Here is a 20,629-nt window from a genome sequence, read left to right as displayed (position 1 = left end):
TGATGATGAATATACAACTATGTGATGATATTGTGAGTTACAGATTATATATGTAGAATGGAATGATCATATGTTAAGAATGTTTGTGTTTGTTATATTTTTTTAAAAAATTTAAAAATTAATAAGAAAAGAAAGAAAAAAGAATTGGTAGAGTCCCTTGAGGGACTGGAGAAAAAATATGGAAATATTAAATTTTCCAATCTGGAAAACCCCTGATACTCTTTCAGACATGAGGGACTCCCAAGAAAATAGGCCAAGCCCTTGATTTTGAAGCTTGACCTTAACAAAACTTATTTCGGTAGCAGAGAAGCTAAGACTACCTATAATTATGCCTAAAGCTTGGTCAGATGTGGACTCCCTGGCTATAAGCCCAACTCTGGAAGGAAAATTATTACCCTCCCCACTATGTGGGACATGACATTCTGGGGTAAAAGTCTCCCTGACAATGGGGGACATGACTCCCAAAGTTGAGCCTGGCCCTGGTACCATGGGATTGTCAATGCCTTCTGGACTAAAAGGGGAAAAAGAAATGTAACAGGGCGGGCCACGGTGGCTCAGCAGGCAAGAATGCTTGCCTGCTGTGCCAGAGGACCCGGGTTCGATTCCCGGTGCCTGCTCAAGTAAAAAGAAAAAAAGAAAAAAAAAGGAAATGTAACAAAATAAGGTATCAGTGGTTAAGAGAGTTCAAATGGAGTCAAGAGGCTACTCTGGAGGCTACTCTTATGCAAGCTTCAGCTAGATATTGCTAATTGTCATGGTTTGCCATACCCCAATTAACATCATTCCTGTTAACCCTAAAGAATGCCTAGGGCTCTGAGACTCCACAAAAGTTTCGTGTACTAAGTTTACTTTCCTGCAACCTATAACCTCCAGAGGGTTCCTAGACTAGTTAACTCCTGAAATCCAGAGGAACCAGCATCTCCAAGAATATTAGCTAATTCTATCCCCCTGTCCTATATTGTTGACATCCCTTTTTAAGATGAAAATGTTAGAATGGGCATAGCCCAAAGACCCCAATAGATTGGGACTAGGATCAAAGGAGAAGGAGAAGTTATAACAGAGAAGATAGGATTTAACAAATGAATATGACCGCTAAACCACTATAATGATATTTCTTTTAGCTTCCAGTGTTTTGGAGCAGCTAGAAGGAAAAATGTACCTACTCGTTAAAATGTACTTTGAAAATTATTGCTATATATATATATATTAAATTTCACAATAGAAAACCTTCAAAAAAGCTATGGTATGTGCTTTCTTGGTGTATACATTAGTCATTGGTTTGGATTTCAGTTCAAAATTAATTTCCAGCATATTAGCATATTCATTCATTTAATTGTTCAGCTCGTATCCAGCAGATAGTTGGAGCTTAGACATTTGTTGACTGAACAAATACCTATTTCTACTCCCCAGAAAGGAAAGTTTGAAGGGAATAACTTTATAATAAATATCATTTTGAGAAACACATTTATCTGTACACTCAAATAATTTTTATTAATCCTAAGTTCCTAAGTGTTTCTGAAAATTGTCATAATTATCTTTCTCTTGGTCACAGGGAAAATCAAGCTTTTCATTTCCCTGCATTCATTAACCAAAAGGCAATTATTTAGAATCATTTTAGTTGCCAGAGATGTGGACATTTTTTTTTTTTATTTAAAGAACATTTCCTTTTAGTATTATGTTAATATTGTTTTAAAGTTTGTTTTACTATCAAATATAACATATTTAACGTGAGCATACAGTTTAATAATTATGAAGTGAGCACTCCGTGACCATAATAAAGATTAAGAAATAGAACATTGCCAGTACCTCAGAAGGCCCTCTTTTGTCTCTTTTGATCATAACACCCTCTTTCCTAGAGAGAATCACTATCCTAATTTTTGTGATAAGCATTTCCCTGCTTTTCTTTATAGTTTTACCACTATTAAGTATCCACAAACATTATAGTTATTGTTTGTAGGAATATAGTTATTTTTCCATATTTTTAAAATCTGACAGATGGAATCATTCTCTATATATTCTTTGTGTCATCTTTTATTCAATATGTTTCTTAAATTCATCCATGTTGTTGCTTGTAGCTGTAGTTCATTCATTTTCATCACTGTATGTGTGAATATACCACAATTTATCCACCCTAATGTAGATTAATACTTGTATTGTCTGCAGTTTGGGGAAAGTGTGAACAAAGCTATTATGAACAGTCTTTGTACTGCTATGATCTGGTTTTGTTCACATACCATGTCTTTATTTACAAAATGTTGTGAGCAAAAAATCCAGAAGGATCTACAGATAAATTACTATAATTAGTAAGAGACAGTAGCTACCTTCACCACAGTGTTGAATAGAAGTGATGATAGCAGGCTCCTTGTCTTAGATGGAAAGCTTTCAGCCATGTCATTGTTAAAAATGATGTTTGCTGTAGATGTTTGTAAACACCTTTAATCAGATTAAGAATGTTCCCATCTATTCCTAGCTTAACAAGTCTTTATTATGCAGAAACATTGAGTTTGAACAGATTTTTATGCGTCTATTGAGATGATGATATTATTTTTCTCCTTTAATCTTTTAATGTGATGAAGTACAGTGATTAATTTTCTAGTGTTATATCAACCATATGTTCTGGAGATACACCCAACTTGGTCATGATGTGTTATTCATTTTATATTGTGGATTTCAGTTTGCTTGTTTTTATTTAGGATTTTTACATCTAAGTTCATGTGTAACATTATGCTATAGTTTTTTTCCTGTGTACTTCTGATGATTTTGCTGTCAAAGCATGTGCTATCCATACAACTTAGTTGAGGAGTGTCCCTCTTTTTCTATTCTCTGAGACAGTTTAAGATTGAAAATCTTGGTCTTTGAAAGTTTGATGGAACTCATTAGGAGAATTATCTGACCTTATAGTTTACTTTGTGGAAAGATATTTGCCTAATTCAATTTCACCAATGGCTATAGACCATTTAATTTCTTCTTTAATTAGTATTGGTTGGATATTTTTTCCTAGGAATTTGTCTGTTTTATCTAAATTTTTAACTTACTGGCATAAAGTTGTTCATTATATCCTCATATAATCCTTAATTATGTCCCCCTTTCATCATATTCCTGGTGTGGATTCCTTTTGCTTGCACTCTTGTTTGCTCTCTCTCTCTCAACTATTCTTGAACATGTATATCAAATTTATTTGTGTTTTTAAAGAACAATTTTTGAATGTTGTGTGTTTACTTTGTGTTTATTGATTTCTACTTTTCATTATTTCCTTCCTTCTACTTTCTTTGGGTTCCTTTTATTGTTCCTTTTTCCATCTTCCTGATATAGATACTTAACTCAGTAATTTTCAGTCCTTCTTTGTTTCAAATTTAATGCTATAAATTTACACTTAACTGCTGTTTTACCTGCACCTCATAACTCTTGATATGTACTGTATTTGTTCAATTCAGTTTTATTTTATTTTCCAATGTTATCTCCTCTTTGACCTGTGGGTTTTTGAGAAGTGCGTTTCCTAATTTCCATACACATGAAGATTTTCTAGTTATCTTTTTGCTATTTATTTCTAACTTAAATAAATTATAGTCAAAGAATGAAATATAACTTCAGTCCTTTGAAATGTATTAAGACTTGATTTGTAGCAGAGCAAATACTTCTTTCTAACATTCCATGAATATATGGTAAGAATAAATATTTTGTAGTTGTTGAATACAGTGTTCTGTGTATACCTAATAGGTCATTTGTTAATAATTTTATTCTAATATCTTTGTTGTCACTTAGTCTATTAATCATTTTTAAAGGAATGTTAAATTTCCCATTATGGCAATGGACTTACCTGTTTTTGATAAGTATAATACATAAGTATATGTATTTTGAGACTGTAATATTAGGTGCTTTATAAGTTAAAAGTTGTTCAGTCTTCCTGGAAATTAAACCTTTTATCATTATAAACTGATTCTCTATTTCTAGTAATACTGTTCACCTTAGATTCTGATTGGTTTGATATTAATGTGCCCACACCATCTTTCTTTCCCTTAGAACTGTATTTGTGTAAAATATCTTTTTCCATCCTTGCAACTTCCCCTATCCTTGTATTGTAGATATGTCCTTTGAGACCTCATAAAATTGAATTTTTGAAATTCAGTCTGATAACCCTTTCAACTGGAATATTTAATATACTTACATTTCATGTAATTATGAACATATTTGGATTTTAATATATCTTAACCTTATTTTAAGCTTTCTATTGGTTCCAACCTGTTTCATTTTATCTCCCGTCTGACCTTATTTTGGATTGATTATTTTTCTCTTACTATTTCTAATAATTATTCTGTTTTTTCCACTTATTTTTCTAGGTGACGATCATATAAGTACAGATAATGATTGTCTTTTCTATATATATCCAATTCTCAGTTTGTTCAAAGTGGTATAAGGAGTTCCTTTCCTCCTAACTGCAATAATGGCAGTCATTCATTTGATGAGCACATGTTGAGTGCCCACTGTATGCCAGGCATTATTGCTAGACTCCAGAAGACTATCAATGAATGATTCAAAGCCCCCACCCTGAAATCACTCAGATTCATGTTCGTGAAGGAAATCTTAAGCATATCTGTTAATCTAGAACCCAGCAAAAATCAGCTCAATCAAACTGGATAATTGAGGAGAGTTTAATAAAGGGACTATTTACAAAAGTATAGGTGGGTTTTATGGAAATCAAGGAATGTATAGGAAGCTGGGACAAGCAGTAGCACCTGGGGAAGTTTTTACTACTCCTGGACCTAAAGGGACAAGTGGAAGGAATCTTTTCAGAATCTAAAGAGAGTAGCTACATGGAAAGACCCAACTGACAAGGAATTATGGCTGTATTAGAAGAACATAGCCAGACCACTGTGACCAGAACAGATTGAACTGGAAGAATAAATATCCTACCTCACTCTTTCTATTCTTTGATCTCTTTCTAATGCCTCTTATTAGGTATTAGTTGGGTCGTCTGCCTAACCCAACTGGATACAACAGGGAAAGGAGCCCATTTTTGGTTTTTAGTCCCTATTAAATATAATCTTAATATAATCTTAAATTAAATAGTGTAGAACAACATGGAAGTGGGTGAAGAGTTGATTTGGAGGAGCACATGAAAATGTCCAGTATGATATGTAAGCAAATAATTACTGTTCAGTCCGAAATACGTTATTACATTTCTATAAAGAATTGTGAGAGTAGAGAGGAAGGAAAATGAGTAACTATTACTGTCTTTAGAAAGGAGATGACATTTGAACTATGCCTTGAAAGATATTTAATGAATATGTAAGTCAGGATAGGGCATTTAAAGCAGGGAGAATCATAAATACAAAAAAAAAAAAAAAGAAGAAGTATGAGAGCCTGATACAATTAAGCAAATAGCAAATACTTTCACTATGTCACCATTATCATATAGCTTCCTGGAATAAAGACAAGGGAGTGCTTCCTGGAGGAGATGCTGCCTTACCCTGAAATCTAGGCATAAGTGTAAATAGCCAGTAAAGCAAAAAGACAAGGGTACTAGAGGCAGAGATAACAGTTTAAACAAATGCACTAAAGTGCGTGATGTATTTTTGTATTATTTCAGTGAAGAGCGTTTGGTGAGGAATAGTCTCTGATGAGGCTGAAGATTAAGAAATGAAGGGTATTGAAGAGAGTTTAAATTTTAACTTATAGATGATGAAGCCAACCAAATAATTTTAAGCAAGAGAGAAATGTGGTCTTATTTTCATTTTTAAGGATTACTATGTATTAAACACTGTTCTAGGACCCTGATGAATAAAGTAGACAAGATGGTTTCTTCACCTGTGTGAAGCAATATACTAAAAGACACAGTCACAGAAATAAATTACAATATACTATAAGAAATACTAATAAAGAAACGTTTCATAAGAGTAGATGGCTTACTTAAGAGTGAAGTTTGATTTTTTAATAATTTCTTGATTAGTTCTGTTCTGTATCTCTAGGAATCATCAGCCTTATGTTACAGGCAAACATCTGGATTCCTTGGGAGCTGTTAACATGGAATGGCCTAGACAATGTTAATTCGGTAGCCAGTCAGACTCCTCTTTGAACTTAGTCACCTAGACCTATGTTCATTATTTCAACAGAGTATATAATTCAGTTTTATAAAAGCCAGTGATTTCTTTTTCCTTCCCCGTAGGTGTAAAGAATATCCAGATCGTGGCTGCAGTTCCACCTCTGGTCTTGGCTGCCATGCATCATGGTCAAAGTACTGGCAAAGGAACCTCCATGCCTACCCAGACTTACCAGCAACCACCACGGCTTCTCATTGTGCACATAGCTCTACCATCATGGGCTGACATCTGCTCCAACCTCTGTGAGGCTCTGCAGAACTTTTTTTCTTTAGCCTGCAGCTTGATGGGCCCTAACCGCATGTCCCTATTCAGTTTATATATGGTACAAAATCAGCATGAGTGCATCCTCCCCTTTGTGGTGAGTAGGATCATAATTTTTTAATTTCTGCATTTATTCACTCTATCCTGCAAGTAAGCATGAGGTCAGAGTTATGATTATTTACAGCAATAACTGTGCTGGTTCCCCCCACTCAATACTCCACAGGTGACACAATGAAAGCCAGATGTCATCCTTCACCATCAGGGTTATGCTAGTTTCCTTGGGCTGCAGTAACAAATTTTGACATTCTTTGTCTTATAGTTGCATCACTCCAATGTCTACATTATTTTTCATATGGTGTCTTCCCTCCAAATTTATGTCCTCTGTGTCTCTATGTCCAAATTTCCCTCGCCTTTCTCTTATAAAGATGACAGTCATTGGATTTAGGGCCCACCCTAATCCAGTGTGAACTCATCTTAATTATGTCTACAAAGACCCTATTTCCAAGTTCCAGGGGTTAGGACTTGAACATATCTTTGGGGGGACATAATTCAACCCACTAAACAGTTTTACTACAGATGAGGAACCTCTGTGAGGCTCTGCAGACTTTTTTCTTTAGCCTGCAGCAGATGAGGAACCCCAAAATCATGAATCTGGAAGTTTGTATAGGCTACACACTGCCCTCCTCCTTAAGAGAGGGAGAGAAATCTTGGCCTCTAGTTTACATTCCAAATAAATGTACCTCCTTGACACCAGGATTCATCTCCCTTTCAAATGTAAACACATAGCGAACTAAGTCTCTAAATCCCTTTGGAGGTCTCTAGTTATTCAGTCGCCCTTTAACTTACTTAAAGGGAAATGACTGGCAAGTATATAAAGAGAGGTTTGGCATCATTTGTTATAAGAGAAAAATAATTTTAAAGATACCACATTATATCAGTGAAATTGGTAATATTTAGAAAACATGATAGCAGGAAGAGTTAGTGAGAATATAAGGAGATAGGATTTCTCTCATGAATTATTAGTGAGAGGTTATAAATGCTTGCAGCCATTCTGAAGAGTATTTTTATGTATCCTCTATACAGTAGTCTAAGTTCTAGCTCTGTACTTTGAGAAATACTTGCCAGGATACATGTGGGACACATATGAAGATGTCTGTCACAGTATTGTTGGTAGCAGGGAGCTGGAGGTAACCTAGAAATCTAAAACCAGAATAATAAGTGAAACTGGTTGGTAGATACTATGGAATACATATGAGACAATAAGAAGCAATAAACTAGATTTACAGATGTCAGGGATAGATATAAAAACAATGTTGCGTGAAAAAAGTGAACAAAATGGAATCCATATCATTATATTGTTTATACAATTTTTTTTTGCTTTATAATAGTCTGTTTTAATATAACAACTGTTAGAATCAATTAGTGTCCATTTCAGAAAGTTTCTTGTCTGGATCCAAATGCACAGCTGTGTCTACCCTGCTCAGCAACATGAGGCCCTGGACTGTCTTCTTGTCCATCCACTGGTCCATTCTGCTCTGTTTTTTTTTGTTTTTGTTGTTTTGTTTTGTTTTGTTTTGTTTTTGGCTCTTCTTTTGGACGTTCCACTTTTGAGCTTTGGAATTATAGGGCTACAGAAACTCATCAGCTTTTTAATTTTAGCTTCACTCACTTTTGCCTTGATAACTGGATCCATGATCAGACTCTGCTTGTTCTGCAGATTCAGCATGTTATTCATCCACTCCATGGCCTCATTCATGCTTTTCTCTACTTTCATATCATTAGAATCCAAATGGTCATACTGGGCCTCCTTGTTTTTGAAAGAACTGATTATTTTCATATATTGTTGGATTTGTTTCCCTAGTTCTTCAAATAATTTTAGTCTTTCTTCAAATTCCTGGAACCATATCTTAATTGATTGGCCTAGATTTATTAATTCAGCCAATTTATCCACATAAACTTGCTTTAGCTGGTCTTCTCTATCCTCATATAACCAATTTTTAGTTTCAAGTTTGCAATCATCTTCACTCACAAATCTCTCATATTCACAGCTAAGCTTGTCTCTCATTTCACACACATATTCTTCCACTGCATTCTTAGCATCATTCCACTCCTCCAGTTTATCCTGCATGGTCACCTTATCTTCATTTTCAATGTCCAAGTTGAGAATCTCTCTATCTACCATAACAGTTGATTCTCAATTGTCAGGTCCACTATACTCGTCTTCACTTTTGCCTTCTTGTCTTGAGGTGGTTGCTCCATTTTTGTTGTTGTTGTTGTTCTTTGATTCAGCTTGAGAAGTCTACATTTCTTCAGACTCTGGCCGTAATTTTTTGCTGGTGTCTGTTGCTATCGCTCTTCAGCATGTAGTTCCTCTAGGTCTACTTGTGTCTTCTCTTCCTCCTTTGTATTCTGATCTGTTTCCATTGGCTCCTCATTTTCCTCAGACTTGTGTACTTCCACTAGGGATACACTGGACACAATAAAAATGTCACATACATTTACTTGAACTTTTATTTTCACTTTTGAACTAAAGCCATCAGATGGGGGGGGGGTGACTTTCTGAACTAAAAACTGAGCTATATCAGAATCTGGATAGGGCATATCCTCAGGAGAGTTGTAAATTGTCCTAAGAGTAAAAGGTTCATTTCTATAAAATCTGAGGACTTTAGAGAAAGGAGCAGCATGATATTTTGGAAAGACTTCACAGTCACTTGACCCTTCTTCAACTGGAGAATTCCATCTCAGAGACATTGGATATGGTACTACATCAGTGATAGAAAATTCTCTGACTTCGAAAGCAGGCAACAAGATTGTATACTCAAATAATAGTCTGCAAGGGCATATAGTAAACACATGACAGTAGCTGTTTCATCCATCTTCTTACATGTGCCAAAATCACCTAATTTTAGATGTCCACGTTGATCCAAGAGCATATTGTGGGGCTTCACATCCCCGTGTATTAAACCCATGGAGTATATTGCGTCCAGAGCAAAAACAACTTCAGCAGTATAAAATTTGGCCGATTTTTCAGGTACATCATATTTACTCATAAAATTTACAAGGTCTTCGCCAGGTATATACTCCATTACCATGTACAGATAGATATCTATGATCTTGAAAGGTACAAAAGAGCTGAACCATGGAGACTGTTGGCAAAAGCCATAATATTTCTCTTCCCTGAAGAAAGCAGAATCTGATCATTTTATCATTACAAACTTACTAAGAAGCTTCATTGCGTAAACCTTCTGTGATGCCTTATGACAAACCAACTGAACTTTACCAAAAGCACCTCTTCCCATGACTTTTACATCATAGCCTTCTGCCTTCATCTGTAGACTTCTAATTTTTTTTTCACAATCTTCTCATATCTATTTATTATCAGTATTCTTGTTTTTACTCAAAGCAAGAAGATCCGAATCAAGGACCAAGGAGTTCAAGCCATCCAGCAGGCTCTCCACATTAATGGGTGAATGGGGTACATGAGGGGGAAGGGGTCTTGTATGAGCGCCTTCAACTTCCTCTGGCGGCCCGCACTAGCCCGGTTCTCTAGCACGGCCTCGGGGACGCAGGGAATTCACCCATCGCCTGGAGCCCACTCATGCCTAAGCCAAGGGCTTGCATCCAGCCACCTCAGGGCCTAGCACCGCTCTGGGCATGGGGACTGCCCCAAGGTTTCCCCTCCCTTACGTCAGATTCACGCAGTCGTGTTCCACTAGTTCTCAGGGAGCTTCCTCACACAGCGAGGGGGCGCAGCCCTCCAGGGTCCTGGGAGGCTGAAACCCAGGCTTGTGCGGCTACTGACGCCACTGCCCCGACCCCGCCACTGCCCCGACCCCATAGCGCTGTCTGCTGCCCCCATATTCCGCAAGACCAGCTTCTGCGCATGGACACACACTGGAGGGGCCTCCATAGGCTTCTTGAAGAACCTCATTCCATGGAAGCTGGCTTTTCTGAGAGAAAGTGATCCAAAAAGAGGGTGAGCAAAGAAGCTGCCAAAATACCTTTTATGTTCTAATCTCAAAAGTGACACACTATCACTTCCTCCACATCTTATTAGAAACAAATCACTGTTCCCTTTAAGATGGAGCAATAGGGACCAGATTACTCTCCTGCCTGAAATAACAACAACAACAAAAAAAAAAAAACCTGGATAAAATATATGAAAAACAGGTTTCAAGACATTGGACATCAGGCAGCAAAGATCAGTGATCCCTGAGAGATAGGAAACAAATGGTGTGAGACTGACAATTGTCCAGCTTACTGCCTTGAAAAAGTTTGCAAACCACAATGCAGAGCGGGGAAACCCAGATGGGACTCAGAGGTCTCCCTGAATGGAGGAGATGGAGTGGAAATTCAGCAAGAAGAGAGAGAGCTTCACTGAGGAAAGGAAAGAGGTACACTAAGAGAGAATCTGGTGATATGAAGTCCTCTTTGAATATTCAGCAAAATTATGATTAGTGCGTGCATGTGAATAAACTACCCAAAGCCAAGAAAAGAACCTCCAGAAATGATGAGAGGCCACAGTACCTGGTACCCACAACAGGGGTAGTATCTGTCCCCATCATCCAGAGCTGCATAATTTACAGTACTTTAGGTAGATGTACTTAGAAGGGTCTTGCCTCAGTAGTGAGGAATAAATAGCCCTATAATTAGCACTTCTAAGATTACCTAACAAATTGTAAACATAAAATCCAAAAGGATCAAACTATTTCTAAGTAACATAGTTGCATCCCAGAACAAACTTCAAGAATATTTATAGAAATTCAGAAATATCCATCCCTGACTGGGTAAAACCCACAATGTCTAGCATCCAATCCATATTTACCAAGTATTCAAAGAAGTAGAAAAATATAACCTATTATGAGGAAAAAGTTCAATTAACAAAGCCAACCCAAAACTGACATAAATGTTAGAATTAGCAGGAGGGGGCAGTAAAACAGTTATTTATCTATATTCCATATGTTCAAAAAGCTAAGTAGAGACATAGAAAATCAAACTTCTAAAGATGAAAACTCTAATAGCTGACCTGAAAAATATATGAGATGGGATTAATGGATAATTAGACTTTACAGAAGAAAACATTAGTTCATTGTTCTATAACAACTTCCCTAATTAAAAAAAATTTGAATGTTTAAACAAACTGTGGTACATTCATACAATACAATATTATTCAGCAATAAAAAGAAATGAGTCATTGTCGTGAAAAGACATGGAGGAACAGTAACAAACTTCAGAAATATTTATAGAAATTCAGAAGTAAAAGTGCAAGAAGCCAGTGTGAAAAAGCTACATACTGTATGATTCCAACTATATGACATTCTAGGAAAGGCAAAACTATAGAGACAGTAAAAAGAGTGCTGGTTGTCAGTGGTTCAAGGGGAAAGGGGGAGAGATGAACAGGTGGAGCACAGGACATTTTGGAGGCATCAGAGCTGTTCTGTATGATGCTGTAATGGTGGTGTGGTGGTTTGAGGCTTTAAGTACCCCAGAAAAACGTGTTCTTAAATCTAGTCCCTGCCTGAGCATATAAACATTATACAGGAACTTTTGATGAAGTTATTTCAGGTAAATTGTGTCCCACTTCAGTCAGCATGAGTAGTAATCCTATTACTAGGGTCTTTTATAAGTGAATGAAATTCAGACATACAGAGAGAAAGCCTGATGCAAGAAACTGAATTTAGCTACCTGGAAGATACTAGAAACACCAGCAGAGGCCATCATGTGCCTTGCCATGTGGCAGAGGAGCCAAGGATCACCTGTAGCCAGTCTTTGGGAAGAAGGCATCGCCTTGATGATGCCTTGATTTGGACATTTTCCTGGCCTTAAAACCATGAGTGAATAGATTCCCATTTTTAACCCAACCAGTTTCATGATATTTGTTTTGAGCAGCCTAGGAAACTAAAACAAGTGGATACATGACATTATGCATTTTTCAAAACATATGGGACTAATGCTACAACATGAAGAATGAGCCCTAATGTAGATTATGGACTTTAGTTAGTAATAATGTATCAATATTGGTTCATCATTTGTAACAAATAAACCACACTGAGGCAAGATGTTAATAATGGGGGAAACTGTGCAGGGAGTGAGGGAAGAGTGATATATGGGAACTCTCTATTTTGTGTGCAGTTTTTCTGTCAACCTGAAACTGCTCTAGAAACCAAAATCTATTTTAAAAAACTTTGCTGTGTTGCCATTTTTTACCCAAATTATTGACAAAGAGTAAATTTGATAACATACTGTTGATGAGAGTTGAAACAGGCACACTTATATGCCTTTTGTGGGTATATAAATTGAGACAATTTCATTGTAGAACTATTTGGCAACAGCATTACAATTTACATACCCTATGACCTAGCAAGCCCACTCATGGGAACTTGTCCTACAGAAATATTTGCACGTGTGCGAAAAATAACTTAAGTAAAAGATTATGTATTTCAGCATTGTTTTCAGTACAAAAGATTGGAAACAACCTGAATGTCCATCAATAGGAGATTCATGGTCCATCCATTAAAATATAAAAATTTTTTTAGTCATCAAAAATTTTAAGATATTCTTTATATATTGATATGAAATAACTGTACAAGTACAAGAAGCACTAAATAAGGTACAGAAGAACATAGTCTTTTCTATTTGGTAAGAAAAAAAGATAGGGGTAAAGATAGGATATTTTCTTTCATGTAATGAAAAATCTCTACAAAGATACCAAGAAGCTGGTAATATTGATTGCCTCCAGGTTATTGGTTAGCTATAAGAATAAAAATGGAAAGATGACTTTTCTCTGCATACTCTTTTGTTTGAATGTAAAGCCATGAAATGTATTATGTATTCAAAATAAATACATAAATTAAATTATTTTTATATTAATAAGTTTATGCAATAAAATAATTTTATATGGGAGTTCTATGTAAGATTTTTATTTTTTATACAAGGAAGTTCTGATAAAAAATTTTTTAAATTACTGACCTTAACTATATTCTTATTTCTCGACCTGACAACCAATGAGACAACAATCTGAGTTATCCTGTATTGCCTAGAGAAAAATTATATACAGGCTGTGCCAGTTTGACCCTGTATGAGCCCCAGAAAAACCATGTTCTTTAATCCCCATTCAGTATTGTTGGGTGGGATCTTTTGAATTAAGTTGCTTCTATCGAGATGTGCCCCACCCAGTTATGGGTAGCACCTTTTGATTAGGTGGTTTCCATGGAGATGTGTTTCCACTCATGTAAGGTGGGGTTGCTTATGGGAGTCCTTTAAGAGGGAACCATTTTGGAAAAAGCTTCAGAGCCCACACAGCCAGAGACCTTTGGAGATGAAAAAAGAAAACCTCATGGGGAAGCCTTTTGAAATTTGACACCTGAAGAGTAAGCTAGCAGATGACACCATGTGCCGCCCCAGCTGACAGAGGTATTTTGGACCCATCAGCCTTTCTTGAGCCAAGATATCTTTCACTGGATGCCTTAGTTTGGACATTTTTATAGCTTAGAACTGTAATCTTACAACATAATAAATTCCCTTTGTAAAAGCCATTCCATTTCTGGTATATTGCATTTCTGCAGCTTTAGCAAACTAAAACAGAGGCTAATCCCAAAAAGTTAATGTATGAAAGCCCAGAAATAAAATTCTTTGAAGGTTCTGTCTGGCCAAGCCATGTGCATGATGACCAAACATATTAGCCATACTGGAATCATCCAGGTCAACAATGTATATCAACTGATTCCTGGGGTTTGCCCAATGTTATCATATATTTATCCCTTATTTCTTCAGCTTTACTTTCTGGTAACCAACTAGACTGAGTCACAGCTTTACAGCTTCTAAAACCCTCTTCAGCATTATCTCAATCATGGCTTGCATTGATCTATCTCTAGCCTATGCCTTTGAGACTGATGCCTTCATAAGAGATGTAAGTGGCATCCTATTTCAGGACAACCCTTGATCTGGTGACTAGATCTCGCAGGTACATTTCAAAGAATTAGGCACTACTGAGGTTAGCTATCCCTTGCAAAAAATACTGAAGCTGTTAACCATCAAAGGGAGAGACACTATCTCAAGGTTGCCTATGACTTCATGTCACTACCCACAGATCATCACTTTGGAATAATTGAGGTGCTTATAAATTTACCCAATATCATGAAATTTGGGCTGTTTTCTTCAAAACATCAACCTAACCATCAGCATCCTAGCTGGCAGTAGAATCTCTGGGTAGATGGATAAAGAAGTTAAAGTACTAGGATGTTAATGAAGTAGCCCCACCCTCAGAAATTCTCTAACCAAAGAATTTGGAGAAAACATTTGAGGAAGTCAGGATGGATTCTTACATGCAATGGTCCCTAACAAAATAAGGCCAAACAGGGGCACTGCATATCCCATAATACCAGGGCAGCCTGCTCTCTGAGATAAGTTGCTATTTGTCCTGGCAAGAGAGGCCTATACTCAAGTACTGGGCTTATATTGAAATAATACTGTAGATAGTCATCCCGATTTATTTGATACTGAATGATCCATAAGAATTTTTGGCAACCCTACACCTGGCCCTAGATTTACCACTGCACTCTTCAAGGGACATTTCATTCATGCCCAAATCCTTCATATTCTAGGATATCACCCTGGCTATGCCTCCTTCCACAGCCAAGGTCCTATTCTAACGGTAAGTTTTTTTTAATGATGAATTTCATCTCCTATGCTGACCCCACCTATCCCAAGATATACTGTCATGTTTAATTATATGTTTCCATTCCATACATTTTCAAGCCACCAGCTCCTGTCTGTAACCTGCTTGTGTCCGGGTTTTAGAGGTTGAAGTTCAGAATCCCAAATGTCAAAGCTACGTGTGCACCATTCATCTCTCAGAGACTGTTTTAGTTTGCTAGCTGCCAGAATGCAATACACCAGAAACAGAACAGCTTTTAAAAAGAGGAATTTATTAAATTGCAGGTTTACAGTTCTAAAGTCATGAAAATCTCCAAATTAAAGCAAAACAATAGAATTGTCCAATCTAAGGCATCCAGGGAAAGATACCTTGGTTCAAGAAGGTTGATGATTTTCTCAACTAGAAAGGCATATGGCGAGCATGGCAATGTCTGCCAGCTTTCTCCCCAGGCTTCTTGTTTCATGATGCTCCCTCAGGGGTGTTTTTCTTCTTCATCTCCAAAGGTCTCTGGCTGCATGGGCTCTCATGGTTCTCATGGCTCTCCAGGATCTTGTGGCTCTGAAATGTTTCCTCTTTTAAAGGATTCAGTTAAACTAATCAAGACCTACCTGGAATGGGTGGAGTCACATCTCCCTCTAATCAAAGGTTAATACCCACAATTGAGTAAGTCACATCTCCATGTGGATAATCTAATCAAGTTTCCAACCTACCATACTGAATGGGGATTAAAAGAAAAGGCTGCCTCCACATGATGGATCAGGATTAAACATGGCTTTTCTAGGGTACATAATCCTTTCAAACCAGCACAATTTGAAATGAATTTCTCAAATACAATACCCCACCAAAGTCCTTCACCCAGAATATCCTCCACTCAAAATATTTCCTTGAGCTGTAATTACATCTTTTATTCCTTCTCCTTCCTCAGTGTACCTAAACACAGCACTAGTACCCAGGGAACTACAGTCAACTCTAGAACTAAGCTATCTCTACTGTGGCAGAGATCAGAACAAGGAGAACACTCCCTGGTACTAGACCTTGGGAAAAGATACCTTCTAGACATATCTGTACCACAGTTCTACACAAAAAAGCTGGATAAAATATAATGAGAGTTCATCAGTCCCTACTCATTCATCCCAACTTCCACCCCTCTGTACAGTGATCTTCTAATGAATCATTATATAGATGTTTCTTTTTAGTATCTAGTATATTAGAACAGCCAGAAGGAAATACCTGAAATTGTGGAACTGTACCCATACTATACTTTGAAGTTTGCTCTATAACTACCCGTTAAACTGTACTTTGAAGTTTATCACTTTTATATATATATATATCTCACAATAAAAAATATTTTTTAAAAAAGACCCATATTTCAACTCAGGAACTCTCTGGAGCATATTTGAATACTCCACAATGGAAACTACAAACCCCCGCTCCAAGAAGGGCAAAGGGAGATTATGATACTTGACTTCTTGTCATCTCCTTTAATTTTACCCCATTTCCAGACTGTAGTTTGCGGGAAATTGCAGAATTTCAGCTAAGGGGCACCAGGCCTCATCTTCCTATCAGCCATTGTTTCCCTCTTTAGCCAACAACTCTCTATAGGTCTCTGACCCCAGTGATTTTACATCTTTTCAATTTGAAACTCAGCTCTGAACTTTTTGCATTGTTGTCTTCTAAAATGCTGCCTAGGTAATTCCTGAGGGAAAAGGCTAAACAATATAAGACTTTGATCAGTCTATTATCAATCTTTATGTTCTAGTTTGCTAGCTTCTGGAATGCAACACACCAGAGACAGATTGATTTTTAATAAAAGGGGATTAATTTCGTTAGTTCTTCAGATGAAAGGCAGCTAACTTTCAACTGTTTCTTTCTTACGTGGAAGGCACAGGATGGTCTCTGTTGGCCTTCTCTCCAGGCCTATGGGTTCCAACAACTTTCCCCAGGGTGATTTCTTTCTGCATCTCCAAAGGCCTGGGCTGAGCTGCAAGTGCTGAGATGAGGCATGCTGAGCTGCTTGGGTTGTGCTACGTTGTGCTCTCTCATTTAAGCACCAGTCAAATCAAACATTGTTCATTGCAGCAAGCATACCTCCTAGCTGACTGCAGATGTAATCAGCAACAGATGAGGTTCACATGCCATTGACTCATGTCCACAGCAATAGAACTAGTTTCCTTCACCTAGCCAACTTGAAACCTGAATCTAACTACCACACTTTGGTATGTGGAAATTGTTTCTGAGGCAAACTATATGAGCTCTTCAGATCCAAGGTAATTAATGTTTCTGCAAAACTTGCATTTTAAAATCACTTCCAGAATCAAGTGATTAGAAGTCAGTTCTAAGAACCCCAGATTCCATTTTCAAGAGGTATAAAGCATAGTTGTGTTAATACTTTCCAGAAGTCAGTTCTAAGAACCCCAGATTCCATTTTCAAGAGGTATAAAGCATAGTTGTGTTAATACTTTCCATTAGTTTTTTTTCAAAAAATACAGTTGTTTAGATAAATTGCATATGTGACTTCCTGATATAAAAAATAAGAACTATCTTATACACAGGTCACTTAATTTTACTTCTATAAACCAGGAGTGTCCTCGGGGCAGTGACTGATCCTATTATCTGATTACTGTCAGGAAGAACAATATAATTTTAGTGTTGCCAAAAACTATTGCATTTGACACAATTCTCCAATACTCAAATAAACAATATGTTCAAATCTTGTTGGAAGATCAGTTCCTTCTCCTAAAGGTTATCATCTCCTCCTGGCAGATACATCAGAGGGCCATTCTTTTTTAAATTTCGGGGGAAAAATGACAGTGAAGAATCTTGTATAGCTTTTCCCTGATCCACTCTCATTTTAGAAAATTTAGATGCAGAAAAGCATAGTCTTTTGACTATTGTCAAAGTTAGCCGTTGGAAACACACTTTTACTGTTTGTTCCTCCCAAACACTACCAAAAAGAAAGTAGAACTAGGTTCCTTCACCTAGCCAAGTTGAAACCTGAATCTAACTACCACACTTTGATATGTGCAAATTGTTTCTGAGGCAAACTATATGAACTCTTCAGATCCAAGGTAGTTTTTAATGGCATGGCAACAGTTAAGATTAGATTCAGCTGTGAATATTAGCAACCCCAAACAAAAGCATATTAAATAAGATAGGGGCAGGCCATGGTGGCTCAGCAGGCAGAGTTCTCATCTGCCATGCCAGAGACCTGGGTTCGATTCCCAGTGCCTGCCCATGCAAAAAAACTAAAAACTAAGATAGATGTTTACTTCTCTCTCAAGTAATTTTAGGCAATCTGGGGCTGGTATGGTAATTCCACAACCAGTAGAGAACCTTACTCCTTCTGGCTTGTTGCTTTACCGTCTGCAACTCAGCTATGATCTTGTGGTCCAAGCTGGCTGCTCAAGCTCAAGCCCTTATGCCTTTTTTTCAACCAGCAGGAAAGAGAAAAGTAGTGGGAAAACACTTTCTCACCCCTTAAAGACACTTAGCAAAGATTGCACCCAACACTTTTGCTTACATTCCATTGGCTAGAACTTAACCACATTAAACACCAAGCTGTATGAAAGACTTGGAAATATAATCCTCATTCTAGAAAGTCATAGTGGCTAAGTAAAAATTGTGAGTTCTCTTTCCTAGATGAAGAGTATAGATAACAAGAGACAAGTAGTAATCTCTGCACCAGTATAACCCACAAGAACAAATTAATGGGAGAAGAGAAATTTGCAGTGCAATTTTGGAAGCTATGATGTAGGTAGACAAGTGATAATTGACCTAGCAATCCTAAGAAAGCTAAATCTTAAGCCAGTACTGGGGAAAGCCAAGAAAGAAACAAGTTTACAATGCTAAGCATTCAAAAGACTCTGGAATTGGCAAAATCAAGTACCTCTGGAGATGTGAATGAAGATAGAGTCAAAAGCAAAAAGATAGTTGAACATCTGTTTTAAAAGAAGCTTGCCCTTTAGGTCTCCTCCTTTGTTCCAGAAACCAAGCAACTACTTCATCCTTTCTCTGGCAGAAAACTAGAAGTTTTGTTTCTATGAAAGTTTCTCTGGCCTAGAAGTTACCAGGCAGAGTTTGCTAATGTTGCTGGAAAGCAATATGTCAGAAATGGATTGGCCTTACAAAGGGGATTTATTAAGATACAAGTTTACAGTTCTAAGGTCATGAATATGTCCAAATTAAGTCATCAACAAGAGGGTACTTCACTCAAAAAAGGCCAATTGTATCCAGGGTTTCTCTGTAGCATGGGAAGGAACATGGTGACGTCTGTTGTCCTTCTTTCCTGGCTTCTCATTTCAAATAGCTCTCTGAGCTCCTGTGGGTCTCCTGGCATCTCCTAGGGCAGTTTCATTCCACATCTCCACACATCCGCGTCTAGACATCTGCTCTCTATATTGGCTCTCAGCTCTTTCTCCTTGAGGTCCTTTAAGGACTCTAATAAATTAAGACCCATCTTGAATGGGCAAGGGTCACAACTCCATGGAAATAATCTAATCAAAAGGTCACACCCACAATTGGGTGGGTCACATCTCCGTGGAAACAACCTAATCAAAAGATCCCATCCTAAAATAGATCTGCCCCCACAAGATTGGATTAGAATTAAAAGAACGTGGCTTTTGTGGGGGGTACATAACAGTTTCAAACCAACACATTCCACCTTCTGGACCCCCAAAAGACATGTTCTTTCCATATACAAAATACATTCATTCCATCATACAATAATTAGGTTTTTTTAATTTTTTAATTAATTTTAAATTTAAAAAAATGACAACAAAGAAACACAAACATTCTTAATATATAATCATTCCGTTCTACATATATAATCAGTAATTCACAATATCATCACACAGCTGCACATTCATCATCATGTTCATTTCCTAGAACATCCGCATCAATTCAGAAAAAGAAATGAGATAACATAAAAAGAAATAAATTGAAAACAGAAAAAAAAATTATACGTTCCATACCCCTTACCCCTCTCCCCCACTGACCACCAGCACCTCAAACCAAATTCACTTTAACATTTGTTCCCCTTACTATCTAATTTTATTCCATATGTTCTACTCATCTGTTGATAAGGTAGATAAAAGGAGCATCAGACACAAGGTTCCCACAATCACACAGTCACACCGTGAAAGCTACACCACCATACAACCATCACCAAGAAACATGGCCACTGGAACACAGCTCCACATCTTCAGGCAGTTCCCTCCAGCCACTCCACCACACCCTGAACAACAAGGTGATATCTACTTAATGCACAAGAACAACCTCCAGGACAGCCCCCTGACTCTGCCCGGAATCTCCCAGACACTGACTCTTTGTCTCCCCTCACTCCTCCCCTCCTGGTCGAGAAGGTCCTCTCAATCCCCCGATGCCGAGTCTCAGCTCATTCTAGGGTTTTTCTCAATCCATTCATGCCGAGTCCCCGCCCATTCCAGGATCTCTGTCCCACACTGCCAGGATGGTCCACACCCCTGGGAGTCATGCCCAGCATAGACAGGGGGAGGGTGGTGGTGAGTTTGCCATCAATTTTCAGCACCCTGCAGTAATGATATTCCTTTGTTCTTCCTCATGCAAAAACTGTTTTTTAATTTGTACATTTAGTCAC

At 37.4% G+C, this 20,629-nt stretch overlaps 1 protein-coding gene and 1 pseudogene across 3 annotated transcripts in view; one reads left to right on the top strand and one right to left on the bottom strand.

Annotated features, from left to right (window-relative positions):
- M1AP (meiosis 1 associated protein) overlaps window positions 1-20,629 on the top strand; it is a 120,398-nt gene that overhangs the window by 18,590 nt on the left and 81,179 nt on the right. For all 3 annotated transcript variants that reach the window (XM_077134681.1, XM_077134680.1, XM_077134679.1), the window contains exon 2: window positions 6,164-6,456. In XM_077134681.1, the coding sequence (XP_076990796.1) occupies window positions 6,217-6,456 (240 nt within the window). In that variant the 5' untranslated portion in view covers window positions 6,164-6,216. The remainder of the gene's footprint in view (window positions 1-6,163; window positions 6,457-20,629) is intronic.
- LOC143661690 (heat shock 70 kDa protein 4 pseudogene) lies at window positions 7,775-10,218 on the bottom strand (annotated as a pseudogene).

Source organism: Tamandua tetradactyla, chromosome 17, assembly GCF_023851605.1.
Source record: "Tamandua tetradactyla isolate mTamTet1 chromosome 17, mTamTet1.pri, whole genome shotgun sequence".
Classification (NCBI taxonomy): domain Eukaryota; kingdom Metazoa; phylum Chordata; class Mammalia; order Pilosa; family Myrmecophagidae; genus Tamandua; species Tamandua tetradactyla.
The sequence above is the reverse complement of the archived record's forward strand: the minus strand, read 5'-3'. Positions and strand labels throughout refer to the sequence as shown.